Source organism: Chelonia mydas, chromosome 14, assembly GCF_015237465.2.
Source record: "Chelonia mydas isolate rCheMyd1 chromosome 14, rCheMyd1.pri.v2, whole genome shotgun sequence".
Lineage (NCBI taxonomy): Eukaryota > Metazoa > Chordata > Testudines > Cheloniidae > Chelonia > Chelonia mydas.
Window position 1 is genome coordinate 20977731 of NC_051254.2, and position 21577 is coordinate 20999307.

Consider the following 21577-nt stretch of genomic DNA (forward strand, 5'->3'; position numbering starts at 1 on the left):
GTTAAATAAGTATTTGTATATATTTTAAAAAGTAATAAAGTAGATGTAGTTCTGGCCACTGTCAGACACAAGATACTGGCCTAGATGGACCTTGGATCTGATCCAGTCTGGCAATTCCTATGGGTGACAAGGTGAGGACTTTCCCTTGTTATGTTGTATGTGAGCCTATGTGAGTCTTACTGTTTTGCATGAATGATGTGCGTGCCTCAGTTTCCCTGTGTATTGCACCAGTGTCTAAGTGGTGGGAATAAGGGGGTGTGACTTTTTCGGAAGCTGCTCCAGCTGCCTGCACTGATGCTATAGCCGCCCCTTCATAACCTGTGAGCCAGGATGGGGATGCAACTAGGTGACTCTTGGCCTGGGAAGCGAGACAAAGGCCGGAAGAGGAGCAACGGGCAGGGCAGGGGCCAGGCAGCTGGAGCAGCCTCCACAAAAGTCACACACCCTTATTCCCACCACCTAGACATTGGTGCAGTACACAGGGAAACTGAGGCATGCACAGCATGGAAAACAGTAAGACTCTCATAGGCTCACATACAACATAACAAGGGAAAATCCTCACTTCGTCACACTATGTTTCTATGTATGTATCAGTATGCTATTGCACAGTGTTTAAAGTAACTCCACATTCTCAATTCCAGGAGGTAGAACTCCCTAAATTTGTCTCACAGTTAGTTTGGGTGAGGCCGAGCTGCTTGCTCAGCAGAAATGGTACTGGTCAATATGAATCTATATAGTGGAATCCATGTATAGCAAACTTTGGATAATAGTGACTTAGAGTTGACTGCTTCAGTGCATTGCAATATGAAAAGTGAATTCGTCTTTATAATGAAAATAGACTAATAGTGGAAAATGACTTCACTGTAAGCTCAGTTCTCCAGTGTTGAACACCCTGAATTCAGCACTTGCAGGATTAGACCTTTGTAAGAGGTTTGTATGTGTGTTCACACACATAGAATCATAGAATATCAGGGTTGGAAGGGACCTCAGGAGGTCATCTAGTCCAACCCCCTGCTCAAAACAGGACCAATCCCCAATTAAATCATCCCAGCCAGGGCTTTGTCAAGCCTGACCTTAAAAACTTCTAAGGAAGGAGATTCTACCACCTCCCTAGGTAACGCATTCCAATGTTTCACCACCCTCCTGGTGAAAAAGTTTTTCCTAATATCCAACCTAAACCTCCCCCACTGCAACTTGAGCATATATGAGCACATGCACCCATTCTCTTAAACCCGCATAACCAAGGTCATGGAACCTGTTAATGAAGTGTAATTAGCTAGCAGACCTAACCTGTTTTTAGTTAAAGGTGTGAAAATACCTTTGCACCTTTTTAAAAACAGGATTGAATATCCGGCTGAATAACAATGAAGAATGTGTAGCAGGGCAGTCAGAACGCTAAGGAAAACGCTCACCATTTCACTGGAATTTCTTGGGTTTACATTTTATTGTGGATTTTCTCCCCTTGCAGTCTGCTCAAGCACCTGTGTTCAGAGCAATCACATTATTGTACGTGTTTCTAGTTATGGCAAAGGTAGCCATTAAGGATAGAACTTCTTTCACTTCCCCCTTTGGTGGGCAAACTTGTATAGCCATCACTGCCCTACCTGCATGTATCAGAGAACAGCAAATGTTACTGACATGGTTCGGGAAGGGCTTACTGCTGAAAGATCATGTTGTTCCTTTGCCGTAATTTAAGACACTTCCTGGATTGTGGTTCTGGAGCTGAAGGTGCAGGTTTTGAAACAGCCTTTATAACATCTAGACTTCAGCAGAGGTAAAAAAAATAAGTCAGGTTTAGTTCCAAAAGCCTCAGGTTTGACCAACCTTTTTTCTATTTCCAAAGTCCATTTAGGAATTTGTTGTTATTTTCCAAAATAAATGCACATTAAAACGCCACAACTTTAAAGTCTGGTGTCTCAGCAACTTCCAAGATAAGAAGTAGGTGTTGCATTTCCCACTGGAAGTCTGGGATTCTCTTATTTCCAGTAATAACAATGCCTCGCTCTTATGCCCAGATAAAATTGTTAGTCTCTAAGGTGCCACAAGCACTCCTCGTTGTTTTCGCTTCTTATATGCCTCTTTTCATCAGTAGATCTCAAAGTGCTTTACAAAACGCGTTTAGTGGCCTGTTGCTGCCATTTCTAGCCCTGATGGGTCTTGAGAGATCAGCGCTTGAAGATGTCAATGAACATCGTCTAGCCTGGAACTTGGGCCAGTGTAATTTGAGACAGAATACACATTTCAGGAGAAAGAAGGAAACATTTCTATGGAAAGTTGGTATTTTTAAATGGTGTCTATTTGAAACTGCTGGGAGATTTGGAATGTGAACATAAGTCCTAAGGGTGAGCAGAATGCAGGTGAGGTAATCAAAGATGTATGATGAATGCCACTTACCACATGCTTCTCACCATCACATATCTGGTCTATTTATGTACAGCTTGGCTGCCAGACAGTGGTTTGCAGTGCCGCATTTGCTTCCTTGAAAGCCCCTCCTACTGTTCCTTTGTGGTGCTATTTCCTTCCAGTTAAATAAAAGGTTATTTGTTTGATTAATAAAGCCAGGTTCTGAAGTGACCTGTTTCACTCTGATGAAGGGGAGAATCACAGCAAATTTGTTTTAAATCATAAGCGTTAGGATAAGGTCAGAGGAAAGCATCGGTACAGCTTTTCTCTCTTTGTTTTAGATTCTCCTTCTGGCCGAGACCCAGATTAAGCACTCTTCCTGCCCATGATACGGTTGAACTTATAGTTTGTTCAGTAGTACAGATGTCTGTAGGAAATAACATAGAGCTATTTATTTTAGCACAAAAGAGAACAGCCACATATGTGCTTTAAGTTACACTCGTGCTGCTGCTTGCCTGTTGCTAGAAGTATTCATTGTCAGTTTTGACTTATTTTTTTCCTAATTAGCAAATATAGCAAAATAGAATTTATAGTGAATATTCCCAGCTCCAAAGGGCCACAAGCTGCCTTCAGATTTTTCATTTCAATGAACTCCATACGGTGATGTATGTTGGCTTGATGCCAACCAACTGAAACCTCCTCAGGTTTTAGAACTGAGTAGTTCAGTGCCACAGCATTCATATAAACCACCCAGTTCAAAAGACGTGACAAGCGGGGATCTTCAGCATAATGTGCTTTATCAGTTAAGGGGATTTGTTCTGAGTAGGTGGCGGTGGCATAGCAGATAACCGTCTTGACAGCGTAGCAGACATTGCAGCCCCATGGTGGCCTGGAGCCATAGGTATTACTACACCCAGGAATGTTTATCTCAAGAGACTATTTAGTTTATCTCAGATGCTCCACTTCTGGTCTCTCTTTCCTGAAAGACATCTTGTACTGATTTTCATTCATTTTCAGACATTTAAATAATTCCTGGGGCCATGGAATTTATAGACTGAGTATCAATGGTAATCATGTGGAGGCTGACTTTTAAATTGCCTTTACTTTGTAATTCAAATTGTGTTGTGTGGTAGACATTAATTATGTCAGCCAACATCTATTTACAAATGGGGATTTAAAAATGGACAGTTCTTATCTGCAAGTGACATTTTGCAGATGGATGGTTTTAGTAACAAAAAAGAGAAGAGAAGGAGAGAGAGGAGGCTGTTTCATGACCTGACAAAGGACCGTTTCTGATACCTTTCCCGGGATAGCCCTTGTCTGCCAGGAAGAGAGAGGTAAAGCAAAAACATAATTGTGGCTGAAATAAATATTACAGCCCTTTGCGTTTTTCTTTCTTTTACACTGTCTTTTTGACTAAACAGTTTGAATTTTTAAAAGCCTATTGACGCGGACACAGGTCTATTGTGAGAGCTTTCGGTGCCCAGAGCAAGACTAGATTATAATGTTCCTGGGATCTTTGCTAACAAAATCAAGTCTTTTAGGGTTTCACTTCTCTTCAAAGACAAGATGACGAAGGAGTTCTTACTCTGTTTCATGGGAAGGTAGAGAGATTAATGTCATTGACATATGAGCATAGGAAGCTGGCGGCCCAGAAGTGTGCTCGGTGTGGGTAAAAACTGAGGCAGATGGGCAGTGCTTGTAGGCAGCTGTTTTAAATTTAAGACAAAAGTGAGTGAATTATTCTGTGGTTTTTTTCGTCATGTGAGACACAAAAGAAGTGGTGATTCCACCATGGAGGCACCTTGGGGGACTGACTCAGTCTGAAAGATGAAATCAAAGTCAAATAAATTCACCGTTATCCCAATTCTATGCATCATGCACAGCTGTTACCAGCACAGTGCTTTCATCTTCCAGATGAACAATATTGAACTGTGTGGGGCAGCTGTCGCGGTGCCCCAGTCTGTGCCAGTAGGGGGCACCAAAACAGCAGCAGGATTCAGTAAAGACTCTGACTTCAGTGAGCCAGCCTAGTAGCTGCAAAGGAAGGCTGAAGTGCCTTTGAGTATAACCCCATCTGTGGCTATGGAAGTTTTTAGTACTTGGCTGAAAATGTTACTTTGAGACACTTCTGCAGATACTCTCTAAACATACTTGCACCTGTAAACACCTGAGTCATTTCAGTCACACAGTCACATTTGAGGCAATAGACGTGATACTAAAGCTCGTTAAGATTAATCAAAAGAGCGGGTCATTGTTGTCCTTCAAAAGCAGTCTTGAACTAACTCCTTAATCAGACTGCCAGAGAATCCACAAACAATATGTCCAACTGCCTCTTCCATACTACCCATGTCTTCCTCTCTAATCCGGGTCTTCCACAAAGAGCAAAGGGTCATCTTGCATTCACACTGAAAGATATTTCAACTATGAGGCCTTCAGCAGCATGTGTGTGGGTCTACAGTATCATGTAAAAAATTGTGTGTGTGTGTGTGTGTGTACACACGCACACACACATATTATATACACATGGCGAACACAACCGAAGAAATCTGTAGGACTGTTTCCTTTAGAGGTTGTCCCAAAGAAGGCCTCAAGATGGAAATCTCATTGCTACCTTTATTTCCCATTTCCAGTGAATATTTAAGATCCACCTTTTGTTCTGCTTGCAGTTCATATACGGATACAACATTCCCTTCCTTTTATGTACTCCGGCACAGAAGTCTATTGCTCCACTGAAGCAGTCCTGTTCCACAGGTCCTTTGTGCCACCCTTCAAAAGAAACGGCTATTGAAACCCATGACCATGAAGCTTTTTTGGTTTGGGATTTTTTCCCCCTTGCCCTTAGTTTACATAACCATATAACCTTGAAAGCACACAATTATCAGTGAACGTGGAGGCTGGAGCATAGAGCCATGTAGGGCTACATTGATAGTCAGTCCTATTGTGTGCAGTGTAGAGACCTTATATAAATGCAACAAGCTTTAGAAGGGATACATTTTTTTTCTCTTCAAGGCTACTCAGCCACTCACATGTCAACTGACACAATCAATAGTGTATTCTGTTTGTAGTAGAAAAAAATGCCGGCTGAAGGCTTACCATGCCACCACTGCAGAAATATTAGAGCTGTGAAATACAGTGGAATTCTATCACCAGTTAGTCTTGCTAAGACTACTGAATGTACAACTCTGAGATGCCTTGATGCTTGAGAATGTTCTATGGTCACACATGGAGATTTCTATCGTACGGAGGTAATCCCACTCCCACCCCCGAAAAGAACAGTGGACATTGACAGTTAAATGGCAGCCTGCATTTTTTCCTAAATGACGTTATTTTAAAAACATCCTTATGCAACATTTTGTACATAGATAATAGGACGCAGGCCAACTCACGCACCCCAAACAGTTATTTTCTGTCCCTGAAACTAATTGAGGGGAGAGGATCACAAGCTCCACCTCTCACTCCCAAGAAGAAAATTCTGCCATCAGGTTAAAGGAGAAAAATATCTGCGTTTCAAGGCAGTGCAGCTGTGATGCAGATGACACAATCATGCCCAGAGATGTATGGATATGTTTGCTGTACAGTACTGCACTCATGCAATTAATTCAAAAAAATTAAGCACGATTAAAAAAATTAATTGCGATTAATCACAGTTTTAATTGCACTGTTAGGCAATAGAATACCAATTAAAATTTACTATTTTTGAATGTTTTTCTACATTTTCAAATATATTGACTTAAATTACAACACAGAATTCAAAGTGTACAGTGCTCACTTTATATTATTATTTTGATTACAAATATTTGCACTGTAAAAATGATAAACAAGAGAAATAGTATTTTTCAATTCACGTCATATAAGTACCATAATGCAATCTCTTTATTGTGAAAGTGCAACTTACAAATGTAGATTTTTTTTTTGTTACATAACTGCACTCAAAAACAAAACACTGTAAAATTTTAGAGCCTACAAGTGCACTCAATCCTACTTCTTATTCAGCCAGTCACTAAGATAAACAAGTTTGTTTCCATTTACAGGAGATAATGCTCCCGGCTTCTTATTTACAATGTCACCTGAAAGTGAGAACAGAAGTTCGCATGGCACTTTTGTAGCCAGTATTGCAAGGTATTTACATACCACGTATGCTAAATATTCATATGCCCCTTTATGCTTCAGCCACCATTCGAGAGGACATGCTTCCATGCTGATGACGCTCGTTAACAGAATAATGCATTAAGTGAATTTTGACTGAACTCCTTGGGAGAGAATAATATGTCTCCTGCTCTGTTTTACCCGCATTCTGCCATATATTTCAAGTTATAGCAGTCTTGGATGATGACCCAGCACATGTTGTTTTTTTTAAGAACACTTTCACTGCAGATTTGACAAAACGCAAAGAAGGTACCAATGTGAGATTTCTAAAGATAGCTACAGCACTCAACCCAAGGTTTAAGAATCTGAAGTGCCTTCCAAAATCTGAGAGGGACGAGGTTTGGAGCATGCTTTCAGAAGTCTTAAAAGAGCAACACTCCAATACGCAAACTGCAGAACCCAAACCATCAAAAAAGAAAATCAGCCATCTGCTGGTGGCATCTTACTCGCATGATGAAAGTGAACGTGCGTTGGCCTGCACTGCTTTGGATCGTTATCAAGCAGAACCCGTCTTCAGCATTCACGCATGTCCTCTGGAATGGTGGTTGAAGATGAAGGGACATATGAATCTTTAGCGCATCTGGCACATAAATATCTTGCAATGCCAGCTACAACAGTGCCATGCAAACGTGTGTTCTCACTTTCAGGTGACATTGTAAACAAGAAGCAGGCAGCATTATCTCCTGCAAATGTAAACAGACTTGTTTGTCTGAGTGACTGGCTGAACAAGAAGTAGGACTGAGTGGACTTGTAGGCTCTAAAGTTTTACATTGTTTTATTTTTGAATGAAGTTATTTTTTATACATAATTCTATATTTGTAAGTTCAACTTTCATGATAGAGATTATATTCCAATACTTGTATGAGGTGACTTGAAAAATACTTTTTCTTTTGTTTTTTAGAGCACAAATATTTGTAATCAAAAATGAATATAAAGTGAGCACTGCACATTTAGAATTGTGTTGTAACTGAAATCAATATATTTGAAAATGTAGAAAACATCCAAAAATATTTAAATAAATGGTATTCTATTATTGTTTAACAGTGCAATTAATCGCACTATTAATCACGATTAATTTTTTTAAGCATGCGCTTAATCACGATTAATGTTTTTAATGGCCTGACAGCCCGTGTGTGTGTATTAGCTATGGCTGTGTAGATTGATAGAACAGCCAATGTCTTTGAAGACTGACAATAATGCCACTTTAGGAATCAGCTTCCACATCCACCTAAGAATCATAGTTCTTCATCCCCAAGTCCTCAGAAGAGTACGTTTTGGGGCTGGTATTGCACTGAATCTCAATCTTGAATGATAAGTTATGGGGAAAGACAAGATACCATAACTGAACTCTAAAATCTTTCTCCAGGCCTACAACGGTTGCACACTTACAGATTCTCAACGTAAAGTGCCTGGGCATGTTAAATTTTGGCTGTAAACAAACACAAAACTGAGATTAAGCAAGGGATAAAAGATGTCTTTCAGGGAGCATCGAATGCCTTTTCTGTTGGGTAACTTTCTATAAAAATCATGCAGGACTACTGCAAAGAGTTTAGGATTAATTAAGAAAGGTGAGGAATACAAAGCCTGGAAAATCAAGTTTACCCATAGGCAGATGGCTGCAGCTGGACTAATTCAAGTCTCCCAGTTCTAATCTACCTTGTCTGGATTAAAGAGGAGTAATTTGTTCAACATCTTTTAACTAAGGAGAGCCAGTTGTGTCATATCAAAGGGAGCTATGTGTGGTTGTTTTCTGACTACAGTCCGTTAAAAGCTAAGCTTAGACTTGCAAACCTTTCACTTCTGACATGAGCCAAACTCATACCCAGTTTCCTTGAGACGAAAGGCTGGTGCTTTCCCCTAGTGTGTCAGTCAGCTACCAAAGTCTGGAAATAATTTTAAAATTCCTTCACATTATTCAAGGCAGAAGAATTACTAAAATTGTGCTTTAAGCAAAACAGCATTCTTAGGTTGCCAAGGCAGTAAACACCAGCTTTGGGAAATGCAGTAAGATTTCAACATCTGTTTTGGAGCTGATATTTTAACCATTCTATGTTTATTTTACATGCCTAGTTGGCCACTTCCCAGTCATACATATGGGGGGCCAAAAAAGAGACAGAAAAGGGAGCATATCCATACTGATCTGCAACTCCAGATCACACTTCCCCACTTTTTTGTTGTATTGATGACATACAACACCTGTTTGCCCCAACTTGGGCATACAAATGTAATCAGTGTTCTGCAAACCACCATGCTTTTATGGACTAGAAGACTCTCTGCTTAGTCAAAAGAGCAGTGAGTGGGATAGGGGTAGAGAATAAGCTATTCATGCTCTTAGTGCATTTACTGGAATGTAATGCATGTATTGATCTCTGTACTCCTAAAATAACTTTGTTTCCCTGTGCTGCCGTGAAGCCAATGCATTATAGTGAAGATGTCAATTTCTTCTCTTTTAGTCAATGCGGTTCATTATTGCATGTTACATGAACCTTGTAGGCTGATTTGTGTTTAGTGAGCTTATATCTCTTCGGTGTAATCTCGGTACAAGAAATATGGCATTGTTAGAAGAAATACTTGGGGTTTATAAAGCAAACACGCAAATGATAGCAAAGCTGTTTGAAACAATTTCATCAAAAGTTTTGCAGCGCTACCACTAATGCCGGACCAGGTCAATAATTAGATGGGGCACCTCTCAAACCAACACCACCTCATGCAAGTGGGTTTTCCTGTCAGTAGGTGGCCCTCTCCCCTTTTTTGAGTCAGTATTTAAGCAATACTCAGGGACGCCGTGTTGCTGAAGGTATCATCTTTAAGATGAGACAGAGCAGGGGGTCCTGATCACTTGTGGTCACTAAAAAGTCCATGCACATTTTGTAAGACCAAGAGGGCTAAAAATGGTGTCCTGACCAAATCTCTCCTCTGCAACAGCCTGCCTTCAGAAATTTCCCTCGGAGCATGGTGGGAGAAGATAACTGCAAAGAGTATACTTCTCTCCCTGTCCTAAACCAATGTGCATTGTTTAACAGCTGCTGCTTTTAATCCCAGAGGTGGCTGCCTTGTGATGGTGGATGAAATCGTCACTATACAGTGTATAGTTTGTATGTAAGTCAGTGAAATGCAGGATATGAATTTCAACTGACTGCTTAACAAATGTAATATTGTCAAGATATTAATGTCAAAAAGTATCCGAAATATGCCATCCTTTGCAGTAAGTGGGTGAGGAGCTGGGTCTGGACTTCTCTTTTTTTGTCCTATAAAAAAGGAGTGTCTGTTCAAAATAATGCTGCAGTTGCGATCTCTTTCTGACTTTTCCTCTTAGCCACGCAACTCAGTATTCCCATAGTTAATGTGAACAGACTATGTTATCCTTACTGAGTTGTTCAGGGAATTAGTAATGGAGAGTAGAACCTTTCATGTATGATCACTGATTCTAATGCGGGCCCAGGTTTGTAGTGACCAGACATTGTTGACATCTGATGGTTGTCCAGTGCCCTGTGTGAAGTGAATCAGTTATCAGAGTTCAGATCCTACTCCACAGGTATTCACATAATAAAAAACCTTGTACTTGTAATGGCAGAGAGTCCAAGGACTGAGTGGGCCCAGAGACTGAACTGCTCTAGTGACCTGAAATTTGGGCCCTTCAGCAAATAGTCATTGAAGCACAATGATGGGGAAGTTTGGTGGTGGAGGATTTACCATCTTTTTGTTCTGTGTTTATACAGCACCTAGCACAGTAGGGTCCTGGTCTATGACTAGGGCTTCTTGGAGCTGTGGTATTACAAATAATTAATAAAACTACTAATAATCCAGAGATGTTATTGTGACATGTTCCATAGACACTAAAGAATAGAGGTAGAGATTTTCAAAAGTGACTAGTGATTTTGGTTGGCTTGATTTTTGGGTGACCAATTTGACAACGTAAAGAGCCAGTTCTCAGAGGACGAGTACTCAGTGCTTTCTGGAAATCAGACCCTTTAGGGGTGTGTCCATTTGGGAGCCCAAAATCACTCATCACTCTCAAATTTTGACCAAAGACGTTTCTGGCACCTGACAATTTCTTACCATGAGGCTTTGTGAAATGTTTTGGGATTTTGCACTTTCCCCTATATAAGAAACATTTTATGGAACCTCAAAACCTTAACAAGCAACAGTAACCTTTTCTTCATGGGAGGGTGGGGGGGGAACTTGGTTAATAGTTAACATTTTGGCTGCATCTCAATTAAACAAAAAATTCAAAAGATGTTTCAGCTTGCTATATTTATCAAGAAATGTGTTATTGCCATTAGAATGGATTTAAAATTAAAGCTGTAAGAAAACTGCTAACAGTTAAATCTTAGACACTGAAGTTTAATGTTCATCACAGTCTGTGCCTTTAAGTTTATGGAGACTGGACCTGGTTTTCTGTTACCCTATTTCTTGTGTGATCATTTAAACCATTGCAAAGTGGGAATTGAAATGATCCCAGTCAGAATGGTCACATTTTACACTGGTGAAAATGGCTGCAAAGGAGGGCAATGGAGTTTCAGAAATCTAATGAAATTCCTCTGCCAAATCATCAGCATTTGTAATTATCTCCCCCTGGAGAAGTGGATGGAGTTTGCGATGGTCGTGGCTGTTCCTGAACTCACAGCTATTATAAACTCTGCAAAGAAGTCCAAAGAGTTTGATATTTGTGGGCTCCCAGTTAACAAAGCTTGTGGAGAAGCTGAAAGATTTTATAAGGGTTACAAATTGGTATACCTCTATTCACTGCTATTACCAGTGCCACAGAGAAACCAATGGAGCTTATGAAGGCCAGGGTATTTCTTGTATTAAACTGGTGTTTCCAAACTCCTGGCTTTAACAAACTTTTTTTTTTTAAAGGCAGTTCTTACAATTATGAACCAGTTAGGCCTTGGATCATACTATGCCAACTCTGAGAAGATGCCAACAGAATGTATCATGGGTGTGAACTAACTAATCTGATCTCACCATAATTAAACTCCATAGAGAGAAATCATTTATGCTAGTTATACCTATATTCACAGCTATCAAGAACTCCACAGGGAAACCAGTGCAGTCTATAGAATAGTGAACTGGCCCATTCTTCAGCTATAGTCCTTCATGTAATAACATTGCTTACAAACACCATTGACATAGTTATGACATAGTTAATGTTTGTCAAGCAATTTGAGTCTTTTAATTCTTGTCATTGGCTGGAAGTTTGTAATGTCCCTAGCCAGGGCTCATTTGACACTGGAGTACGTCCTCTCCTGTTTTCCAATTAAATCAGCACGTACATGACACTTAGCAGTCTTTGGAAACCCAACAAAGTCAGCAAGGCATCTGGAAAACTAACAAATGGATCACCAGTGAAATAAGGGGGGAAATGCAGCTCCAGGTTTGGATCAATTAAAATCCCCATAATGGCCTGTTAAATTGTTTTACTATTTAGCTTCTCTATAAAATACCCGTTATTTCTGAAGTAGTGATGTAATAAAAGTAGTTTAAAAACTCCAAAGGCGCTCACACTAAAGCCAGATCTTTGCAAATGGGAATTCAGTCTCAAAGTAGTTCTGGCTGGTTTGTTTGTGTGTAAAAGTTGCCTCAAGATGATTTTTTTTAATTGAAAATGTAGTGTTATAGTAAGGGGTATTACCACAGTTTCCAGTGTGTTTGAGGTTTTGTATGCTTTTTGGGGGTTGGCTGCACACCAAAGATTGAACAACTTCATAGGTGAAGACTCTCTGTTACAGACCAAAGGCACAGGAACATAGGGCTTGTCATACCAGATCAAAGAGAGAGGAACCAGAAAGAACTTGCATGTATTAATTCTTGCTCTGATTCTATCCCTACCTCAGTTTCCCCATATGGTGGATAATTGTAACTTATCTCCCTGGGTGTTGTGAGAAATAATGAGCTAATGTTTGTAAAGCCCTTTGAAGATAAAAAATCCTGCGTTAAGTGCAGAGTATTACTGTCTTTGGTTCCTCAAGTCTGGTATCCTGCCTTCGGGAGCAAGTATTTCAGTTGAAGAGGAAAAGCCTAAAGAAACAAATACTACAGAGATGTACTGTTTATAGGCTCAATCCTGCTGCCTTGCAAAGTCAGTGGAGAAACTTGCTTTGATTTCAATGAAGAAGCATCAATCCTGATTCTCATCAGACTTTGAAAATGGTGTTTTGTGCACCATGGCCAAGATTTTCAGAAGTTACTAGTGATATTTGGGTGCCCAACTCATCATCTTAAAAGGTTCTGATTTTCATAAAGTGTTGGACATCGCCTTTCTGAAAATCAGGCCCCTTCAAGGAGTCTTGGTTTGGATACCCAAATATCACTAATCACATTTTAAAATCGTAGCCCATGCTTGCCTTTAATTCTCCTGCTAACTACATTGTCCAAGGATCTGAATTCCAATCCTGGTAGCCTTTCCTTGTCTCTGTACTTAATGTAAGCAGCTTCCAGGGACATGGAACTCACAAAATAGCAAAAGTGTATTCATAATTTTAAAAAAGATGTGAGACAAATGCTCAGACTGCCAAGGCATCTTATATGCAATGTTGTTGTAGCCCTGTTGGTCCCAGGATATTAGAGAGACAAGGTGGGTGAGGTAATATCTTTTATTGGACGAACTTCTGTCTGTGGGATAGAGACAAGCTTTTGAGTTTACACAGAACTCTTCTTCGGGTCTGGACGCTGTGTAAGCTCGGAAGCTTGTTTCTCTCACCAGTCCAAAAAAAGATGTTCTCCCATCCACCTCGTCTCTCACAGCATCTTATGGGCAGCTAGCAAACTGCCCTTATATTTAGATTTTTGATGATGCAGCAGTGACATCCTCTGGCTGGTTGGGGTGGTATGAGCTATGGGCCTTGGTACCAGCCTGGATTATTATTTGGAGGAGGGTAACAACGACACTGTGCGCTACAAGACAGAAAGATCAACATTCCCAACCCCAAGGAGTTCACAACCAAAACAGACCCAGAGAAAACCTGAATCACTGAGGAAATAACTTAGGCCCCAATCCACAAAGGGACTTTGGCACTGCACATCTATTGCTCTTTGATCAATAACTAAAGAATCATTGGAGCAGGGGAACTGGACCTTGGGTCTGCCACCTCCCAGGTGGGTACCTAATATTCAGGCTATAGAGTCATTCTCACACTCACTCTCTCTGTCAGGCTTAATGACTGTATTTATACAGATTAAATGGGAGAGATCTAGAGCGACCCACATCAGAATAGATGTGGTTAGAGTGCTCTCCTGAGAGGTGGGAAATCCTCTGTTCAAATCCTTTCTCCTCCTTGAGCAGAGTGGGAAACTGAACCTAGGTCTCCCCCATCCTGGGTGTGTGCTCTAACCACTGAGCTAAAAGGTGGGCTGCTGCTCCTCCTCCTGCTGGGTTTTGAATGGGGTCTGATCTCTGCAGAGTGCTCAGAGCACACCTACTGGATAGGCCCTATTGGCAAAACAGGAACTCCTCCACCTGTCTTCCCCCAGTTCATGGGTTGTGCTGAAGCTTAGGTGGGAGATGAGCATCCGGACGCTTGAGAGAAGCGGCAGTGCACATGCTCGGAGGCAGAAACTTAGGTACCTAGGGAGCCCTGGTGATTTTGTGGATCACATCAGCATCTAAAACTGGGACTTAGATAACTAAATGTGGGGCTTAGGTGCCCAAGTGCCTTTGTAGAGGTGGGACTTAGTGTGTGTTAGTTATTATGAACTCACTCCTTCTGGAAAGAGGTGAGCTTTTAGGAAGGAGTAAAGGACCTGATCTTCTGACTGAAGCCAAATTTTGCCATTGACGTTAAAGCCTGATTCTGCTTCCATTAGATGAGCAAGAAGGGGTGGTAGCGTGGGAGTGGAAGTGGGAGGTCATTCCCAGAAAGGACAAACACATGGAGGTTGGAAGATGCAAATAGGATATCGCATCTGGAGTGGAGGGGAGGTAGAAGAGAAGGGAACAACAGGGATGGTCTACAGGTGGAACTCACAGGTGATGTTAGTGTAGATGAGGGACACACATGTATATAGCCCAGTCTGAGGGCCCATTCCAAAGCCCACTGGAGTCAATTGGACTCCCATTGACTTCAACATGCTTTGGATCAGGTCCCACATATGTTTAGGAGTCCCTGAAGAGTACATCAGTTAGGTGCTTTTGTATTTAAAGCCGGTATTCAGAGTTGGTCTTGGGAAGTAAGCAGTTCTCCGCTGCCTGCTGCTCTGCCCTGCCATGTTTGTACTTTGTCACCCCAGGATATAATGATTAAGCAGTTGAGAAGCCTCTACGCCTGTGAGCAATTTGCAGTCTTCACAAATTGAAGAAGGAGAAACTCCAGCTGAGCCTCTGAATTATTTTGTCATCACTGGTATCACAGTTTTCAGGATGTGACTCTTTCCTGCGTAGGCTCCTTTTCTCACTGCATCTCAGTGAGTAGGACTCATCTTGTCAATAACTTTCTTATCCTGTCACACACTTCCTTCCTTCTACTGTGTTTTCCCTGCTCTGAGTGCTCCCGTGAGGGAATTTTGGAGAGATAAGTTTGTGTCCTAGAAGCTGTGAAAAAAAATTCTTCTACCAAACTTCTCTTAAGTTTCAACAAATAACCCCCAGGTGGAAACTGAACTGGTGCCTAGATATTGAGGTGACAGGTGCATCAGACATAAATTATTTGAAGAAACACCGTCTGCAAGTTTAAAAAAAATTCTCCAAAAACCGCATAATTTCTGATAAACAGAGAATATCCCCTTGACTTCTTTACAGTATTTGAGTGTGATAGGTTATTTATGAGTGATTAGTTCCATGGGAGTGGGGGGCAGTTGTCATAAGCTCTGCAGTGGTAGCACTTGGTGGTATGGGTAAGCTTCATAAAGGTGTGGTAATGTTGTATGCAGTGCTCCTTTGCAATGATCTAAGATGAGCACTCTAATGCATGTTTCCTTTTCTTTCCTTTTGCAGGTGCATTGCTGTTGGGAGGAATTCTCTATTCCTGGCAGTTTCCTCATTTCAATGCCCTGAGCTGGGGCCTCCGGGAGGATTACTCACGAGGAGGATACTGCATGATGTCTGTCACCCATCCTGCGATGTGCCGGCGGGTTGCTCTGCGTCACTGCTTGGCCTTAATTGGACTCTCGACATTGGCCCCCATCCTCAATGTCACCACATGGAATTTTCCGCTCATTTCACTCCCTATCAACCTGTACATTTCCTACCTCGGCTTTCGGTTCTACAGGGATGCAGATCGCAGCAGCTCCAGGAAACTTTTCTTCTGCAGCCTGTGGCACTTACCAATGCTTCTACTTCTCATGCTCACATGTAAGAAATCCCTGCTAGAGAAAGAAGACAAAAGTGAGCTTCTCAGTTGAAATCGGGTTGTCTTAATGTCAATTAGAGCTCAAATGACACCTATTTTTATTGTCAAGCAGAGGGTCTTTTGCTAATTATGGGCAGGAAAATCTATGGCAGTGTGTTTAAAGAGAATCCCTTGTGCTCGGTGACCACTTTACATAATTGTTTTCTATTTTTTTTTAAAGGGAGGAACTTGGGGGACTTAAATGGCTCATGGGCTTGGTCAATGGGATCAAAGCCCCTTTCACTTCTTAGGTCATGAGTTAAAATCCAGCCTAGGTGAAAAATTAATCGTGTTTCCCTGGGCTTCCTGCTAGCCTACATGAAATGAGTTTGATGAATGAGTGAAATGAGCAGGTATCTACACTGCAGAAGCACCAGCCCCACAATTGGCCCTCATCTTTGACATTCTTAGTGAGGAAGCCAAGGAGACTCATTGGATATTGAGCTTTACTCTATCGTCCCGCAAGCAGGTATTCTGTCCAGAATAGGCTTGAGGCACATTGGCAGGGTAGTGAGGGGGAAGCTTGCATTGCCACAGTCATGCCGTCCCTGCTCTGTGACTAAATGGAGGGCTTCAATTTCCGGGACTGTCAATCCGGCACCTTTCACAAGGGTTGAGTGCACTTTGATGTATTTTCAGAGAACCCAGATTATTTTCTATTAGGTCTTCAGCACTCTGTAGATCATACAACACACAGAGCACATTAGCACTTAAACAGGCTCTGGCTGAATGGAGATAGTTCCTAGTCTCTACCTTTCACATGCTCATGGCGATTTTTATTGTGTTCCATCACCGAGGAACTTCTCACCCTGGCTAGAGTTCTTTCTGTGAGAAATCTTTAGGGCTTGAATGCCCAGGGCCAGATCCTCGACTGGTATAAACGGACACAGCTATGTCAACTTCACTGGAGCTTAGCTGATTTATACCAGCTCAGGATCAGGCCCTCAGAATCCAATAATTTGAGGTTTTCTGTATGCTAACATGAATTGTGCCAACGTATTCAGTGTAAGAGCCTGTCTGCTGGTGAGGCATTTCTTGTAATTAATTGAGTTCTGAGCTCGCATTAAGAAATACGACAACTTTATTACGTATCATGGCACAGTTGCGGCTCCAAGAGAAGATCGCTATGAAGTGCATTATTGGTCGGGAATCACGTTTTCTCGGTCTCGAGGAAAAGCCAGTTTTCATTCCAGCTACAGCCTGAACTTAAAAACTAGTTCAGCAAGTTCAAATTGCAACCAGCATAGCTGAAGTTTACTATAAGGGCATGGCCACACAAGAAAAATGTGTCATGTTATAATGTTAATTAACATGATGTAAGACAGTCTGTGTAGACAAGCATTGACTTGTTTGTAGTCATGTTAGTGGGTCATGGTTAACCCAGGGTGCACTGTACGTTTAGCCATGACCCACTAACATGATGTTAAACACAACAGCATGCTGTGTAGACAAGGAGTAGTTTACATTGTGTTAGTTAACGAGTATAATAACTTGTGGATTTTCCTCACTGTAAACAAGCCCCAAGCTTTTTCCAGTGTGTACAAGGTCCATTCTAATACTGTTGTGCACCAGATCCAAGGCTTTTGCTGATGGCGAGGTCTGCCAGTGGTGAAATGGAATATTTTATCTAACCTGATATCCAGGAAAGCCCTTCAAGGAATTTCACAAGTTTGCCAGTGTCCTTGTCACCCGGATATAAAAACTTGAAAGCATCCTTTAATGCTGCAGGACGATTCTGGTCTCAATTACACTGGTGTAAATCAGGAGTGACTCCATTGCCCTCGGTCTCTATTGGCAACAGTGCTCTATGGGAACAGAATCAGGTGTTTTAAATGACATTTAAACAATCAGACATAAGATGCTTGCCTCTCTCAACTGATTGCAGATAACAGTGCTGAGTCCCTATTACTGTTTTTCTGAAGCAGACTCCATTGTATTCAGGTTGTTTACTGTGGGAACACTGCATAGGAATACCTGGAAACAGTCTACAACCCAGTACAACTTCTCTGTTTGTAAAATATATGAATTTGTTCTGCAGTAAAACACATACTGTACAAGAGCAATGGAGTGCGGGGTGTCATTTCTTGTACGTGATTCACTTTGTTTAGCCTAATACAAGAGCCACCTTATGCTGGTTTCGCAGCATCCCTAGTAGCAGTAACATTTGTGTCATATGATCAAGCCTTACATAAATTGGGAACGGATGGGAAATGTGTGTTATGTTGCAAAATGCTTCCATTGAAAATGAAAATGCAGCGGTGAGTGGAGAAAGCTGGCAACATTTTGCAAAATGAAATAAGATTCTGTGAACGGTTCACTTGCTCAGAAGAACACGAGGAACTTGGAGAGCAGGTGGTGGGCTTGGCAGACCTCAGAATAGTCGTGGCATGGTCAGAGGAACTGGCATGCTGAGAGGACAGATTGGGAACAAGAAGAGGTGGCTTTCCTCATTCCCACTGAGCCAGTTGAGAAGCAGGCCCCCCCAGCATGGCATAGGAACACTGTGCTCCTTTCAGGGCTATTAAGGCTCCCGTGGTATTTTTCCCTAAGAGTAGCGGTGCTAGCCTTAGGGCTGGTCTACACTACCATGCTAAATCGATCAAAGTTATGCAACTTCAATTACATGAATAATGTCACTGAAGTCGGTGTAGTTATATCCACTTACTGCAGTGGCTACACTGCGCTGTGTCAACGGGAGAGCGTCTCCCGTCGACTTCCCTGACGCTTTTCAGGGAGGTGGAGTACACTAATCGATGGGAGAGTGCTCTCCCATCGATTTAGTGTGTCTTCACCAGACCCGCTAAATCAACACTCGCTGCATCGATTGCAGCAGTGCTGATCTACTGGTAAGTGTAGACATGCCCTTAGCATCCTGGCTGAGGTTTGCCTTCCTAAAACTCCCCTTGTGGTTCCAGTTGGAGAGAGCCGTTATCTTCATGGCCTGTTCTAAAAATGTCTGTAGCCTTTGTCAATTTTAAGGCCAGAAGGGACCATTTTGATTATCTAGTCTGACTTGCATAACAAAGGCCATAGAATTTCATCCAGTGATGCCTGCATCAAAACCTAGCTCAACCACAAGAGATTAGCATAATTTTGTAGAAAGTCGATCTTGGACATAGAGATTAGGTGTCTTTTAAAACCTATCCTTTACTGACCCCCAGAGATGGGTATTGCTGTGCTGCACTCCAGAGGCGACTGTATTCCAGGGCCCGGAGACGTGACCTACTGTAATGTGTTTAATGTGTTAAATGCCTTGAAGAGTGCCTGGAAAGCACCTTATAATATCAAAATACTGCCACACCTTGTGTTCCAATTACACGTAGATATTAGAGTGTGTACTTCTAAGGATGCCCAGTTTACACTCAGGATGTCATTATGGAAATGAGAACGGACACTAAAAAGCTTTTCTACCTAACTACATCCATCCAGTTAGAGATTTATACCATGTTCACAGTAATAATGCCTAGCTCTTATAAAGAGCTTCTCATTCATAGACCTCAAAGCACTTTACAAAGGAGGTCAGTGTCAGTGTCACTATCCCCATTTTATAGATGGGGAAACTGAGGAACAGGGAGGGAAGTGACTTGCCCAGCAAAGTAGTGGCGGATAATCCAGTTCTCCTGAGTTGTAGGCTCTTGTACTGGGGCAGTTCTGCTCTTGGTAGCAACAGCTGTTGCAGCCTGTCTCCAATGGGATTTTAACGACTGTGCAAATTTGCAAAGAGCCAGTCTGAGAAGCAGCATGGTGCTCAGGCACTGGCTTAGGAGTCATGAAACCTGGCTTCTAGTCCCAGCTCTGCTCCTGACCTGCTGCGCAACCTTGGGTGAGCCACTTCTTCTGTGCCTCTGTTTCCCCTCCTAGCCTTTGTCTGCCTTGGCTATTTACACTGGAAGACTGCCTGCCTCTGTTCTGTATGTGTACAGTGCCAGGCACAACTTGGCCCCGAGCTGATTTGAAGGCTACTGGAATAATTAATGTATGTTGTTAATAATATTAATAATCAAAAAGACCTACAAGTAATTTTATCTTGGAAAAATTATAGGGAAGTCAGGTTCAAACACACCCCCTCTACGCCAAATGATTAATTTGGAGTAAAATATGACACCTGAGCTGATGGACCTCAGGCCCGCTCTAAAGTCACCGTCACAAGAACTCCCAGATAAAATTGGTCCCTGGAGACATAAGACCCCTCTCTCCTGTCAAGCATTTAGCGGACCATGGGGCCACTCTTAGCTGTAGGGCAAAGTTACTTATTTATGCTGCATGTTAGATCTATTATTTCTTTGTACTGTGATTGCACCTGCCACAGACCAGGCCCCGCTGGCCTCTGCAGACTGCCTTTTGGAAGAGCTCATTAGAAGTATGCTGCTACCATCTCTCAACGTTCCATCTGCACTGAGCATGATCCAGCCCCACAGATCGCCCTTCATGCCAGCCATGCCGAGCACGACCCCAGGCTCAGAGTTACTATTCTGTATGGGAGGATGGTGGAGTAGCAGCTGGAGTGGCCCTTGGGCCAAGAGAAATGCAGAGGTTAAAGTAAAACAAAGAAATGCAGAGGGAGCTGCCCTGTGAGTTACCTAGAAGAGACCCATAATAGGTGGTCTTTATTCAACCTATTAGTCACCATTTAGCTACCAATCCTTCCGTTTTCCATCATCCAAAAGCAAGCAGAAGAAGGTAAGAAAACCAAATTGCACATTGTCCTACAGATCTGAATGAACCTAGAGCCTGACAGACCACGGGTGAATGAAAGGGAAAGGGCAGCTGGACACCACAGTCTCTATACCCCACATCAAATTTCCTCCTGTTGTTCTTAATGGGAACGGACTGTCAGGGATTAAGGACTGAAAAAAATGCGTTAAGTTTGGGAGTAAATATATCAAACAGCCCCAGCAATCAAAGCTCAGGCCCAAAGAAATGTTTGGTTTGGGATGTGTGTTTGAGAATCCAAGGAGCTTAAGACGTGCTGTTAGCAAAAGCTTTTCAAGGCTTTTTTGTTGGTGAGAGATACCGCATTATCGGGAAGAGCTAGGAAGGTCTTGAAACAGAGATACAAAAAGGGTAATTAACTAAACTGCACTCCCCTCCCACCACCCCTACTTCAAAGAGGTACTGGACTGCATCCAAGGTGGGGAAAGTGTTAAACAGCAAAGAACAGGCTGCGAATTTACTAACACTTGGAGGATCCTAGTCATATCTGTATTCCAACAGTGCCTAGAGCCCCCAGCCGAGATCAGGCCCTCCTTGTGCTAGGTGCTGTACAGGCAACCCTTGCCCTGACAAGTTTACAATCCAAATAGACAAAACAGGGTGGGAGGGAAACAGACATTGCAAGGGGAAGTGACTTGCTCAGAGTCACACAGCAGGTCAGGGGCAGAGCCGTGACTAGAACTCGGGTGTCCTGCTGCATCCCATCCACCAGACCAGAAAGTCCCAATCTTTTATTTACCGCTTCCCCCTTCTCTATGGAAGTCACATAACAGCTCCCCACCTACCTCCTTCCCCCACCAAACTCCTGCCTATCCAGGGCAGATAGTGGCACACTGAGGGCAGCAGGCACCTCATGCTCGGGGCGATAGGACCTGGCTAACTCCCTCCCTGGAGGAGTCCATGGCAGCACAGCGCAAAGCAGACCAGGGCTCCTTGCCCTGCCTCCATCTTCCCAGAGCTTCTTGCACCCATCAATTCAGAAGGGTTTAAAATATGCAGGGCTGCAACCTACCGGGTGTCTGGACCAGAGCAGGGCAGCAGTGGGG

General features: G+C 42.4%; 1 protein-coding gene across 6 annotated transcripts in view; it reads left to right on the plus strand.

Annotated features, from left to right (window-relative positions):
- The window catches only part of LOC102932338 (protoheme IX farnesyltransferase, mitochondrial), a 157419-nt gene extending 139542 nt beyond the window's left edge, over window positions 1-17877 (plus strand). For all 6 annotated transcript variants that reach the window (XM_007072582.4, XM_037913728.2, XM_043527772.1 and 3 more), the window contains one exon: window positions 15425-17877. In XM_007072582.4, the coding sequence (XP_007072644.2) occupies window positions 15425-15831 (407 nt within the window). In that variant the 3' untranslated portion in view covers window positions 15832-17877. The remainder of the gene's footprint in view (window positions 1-15424) is intronic.
- The last annotated feature ends 3700 nt before the right edge of the window (window positions 17878-21577 follow it).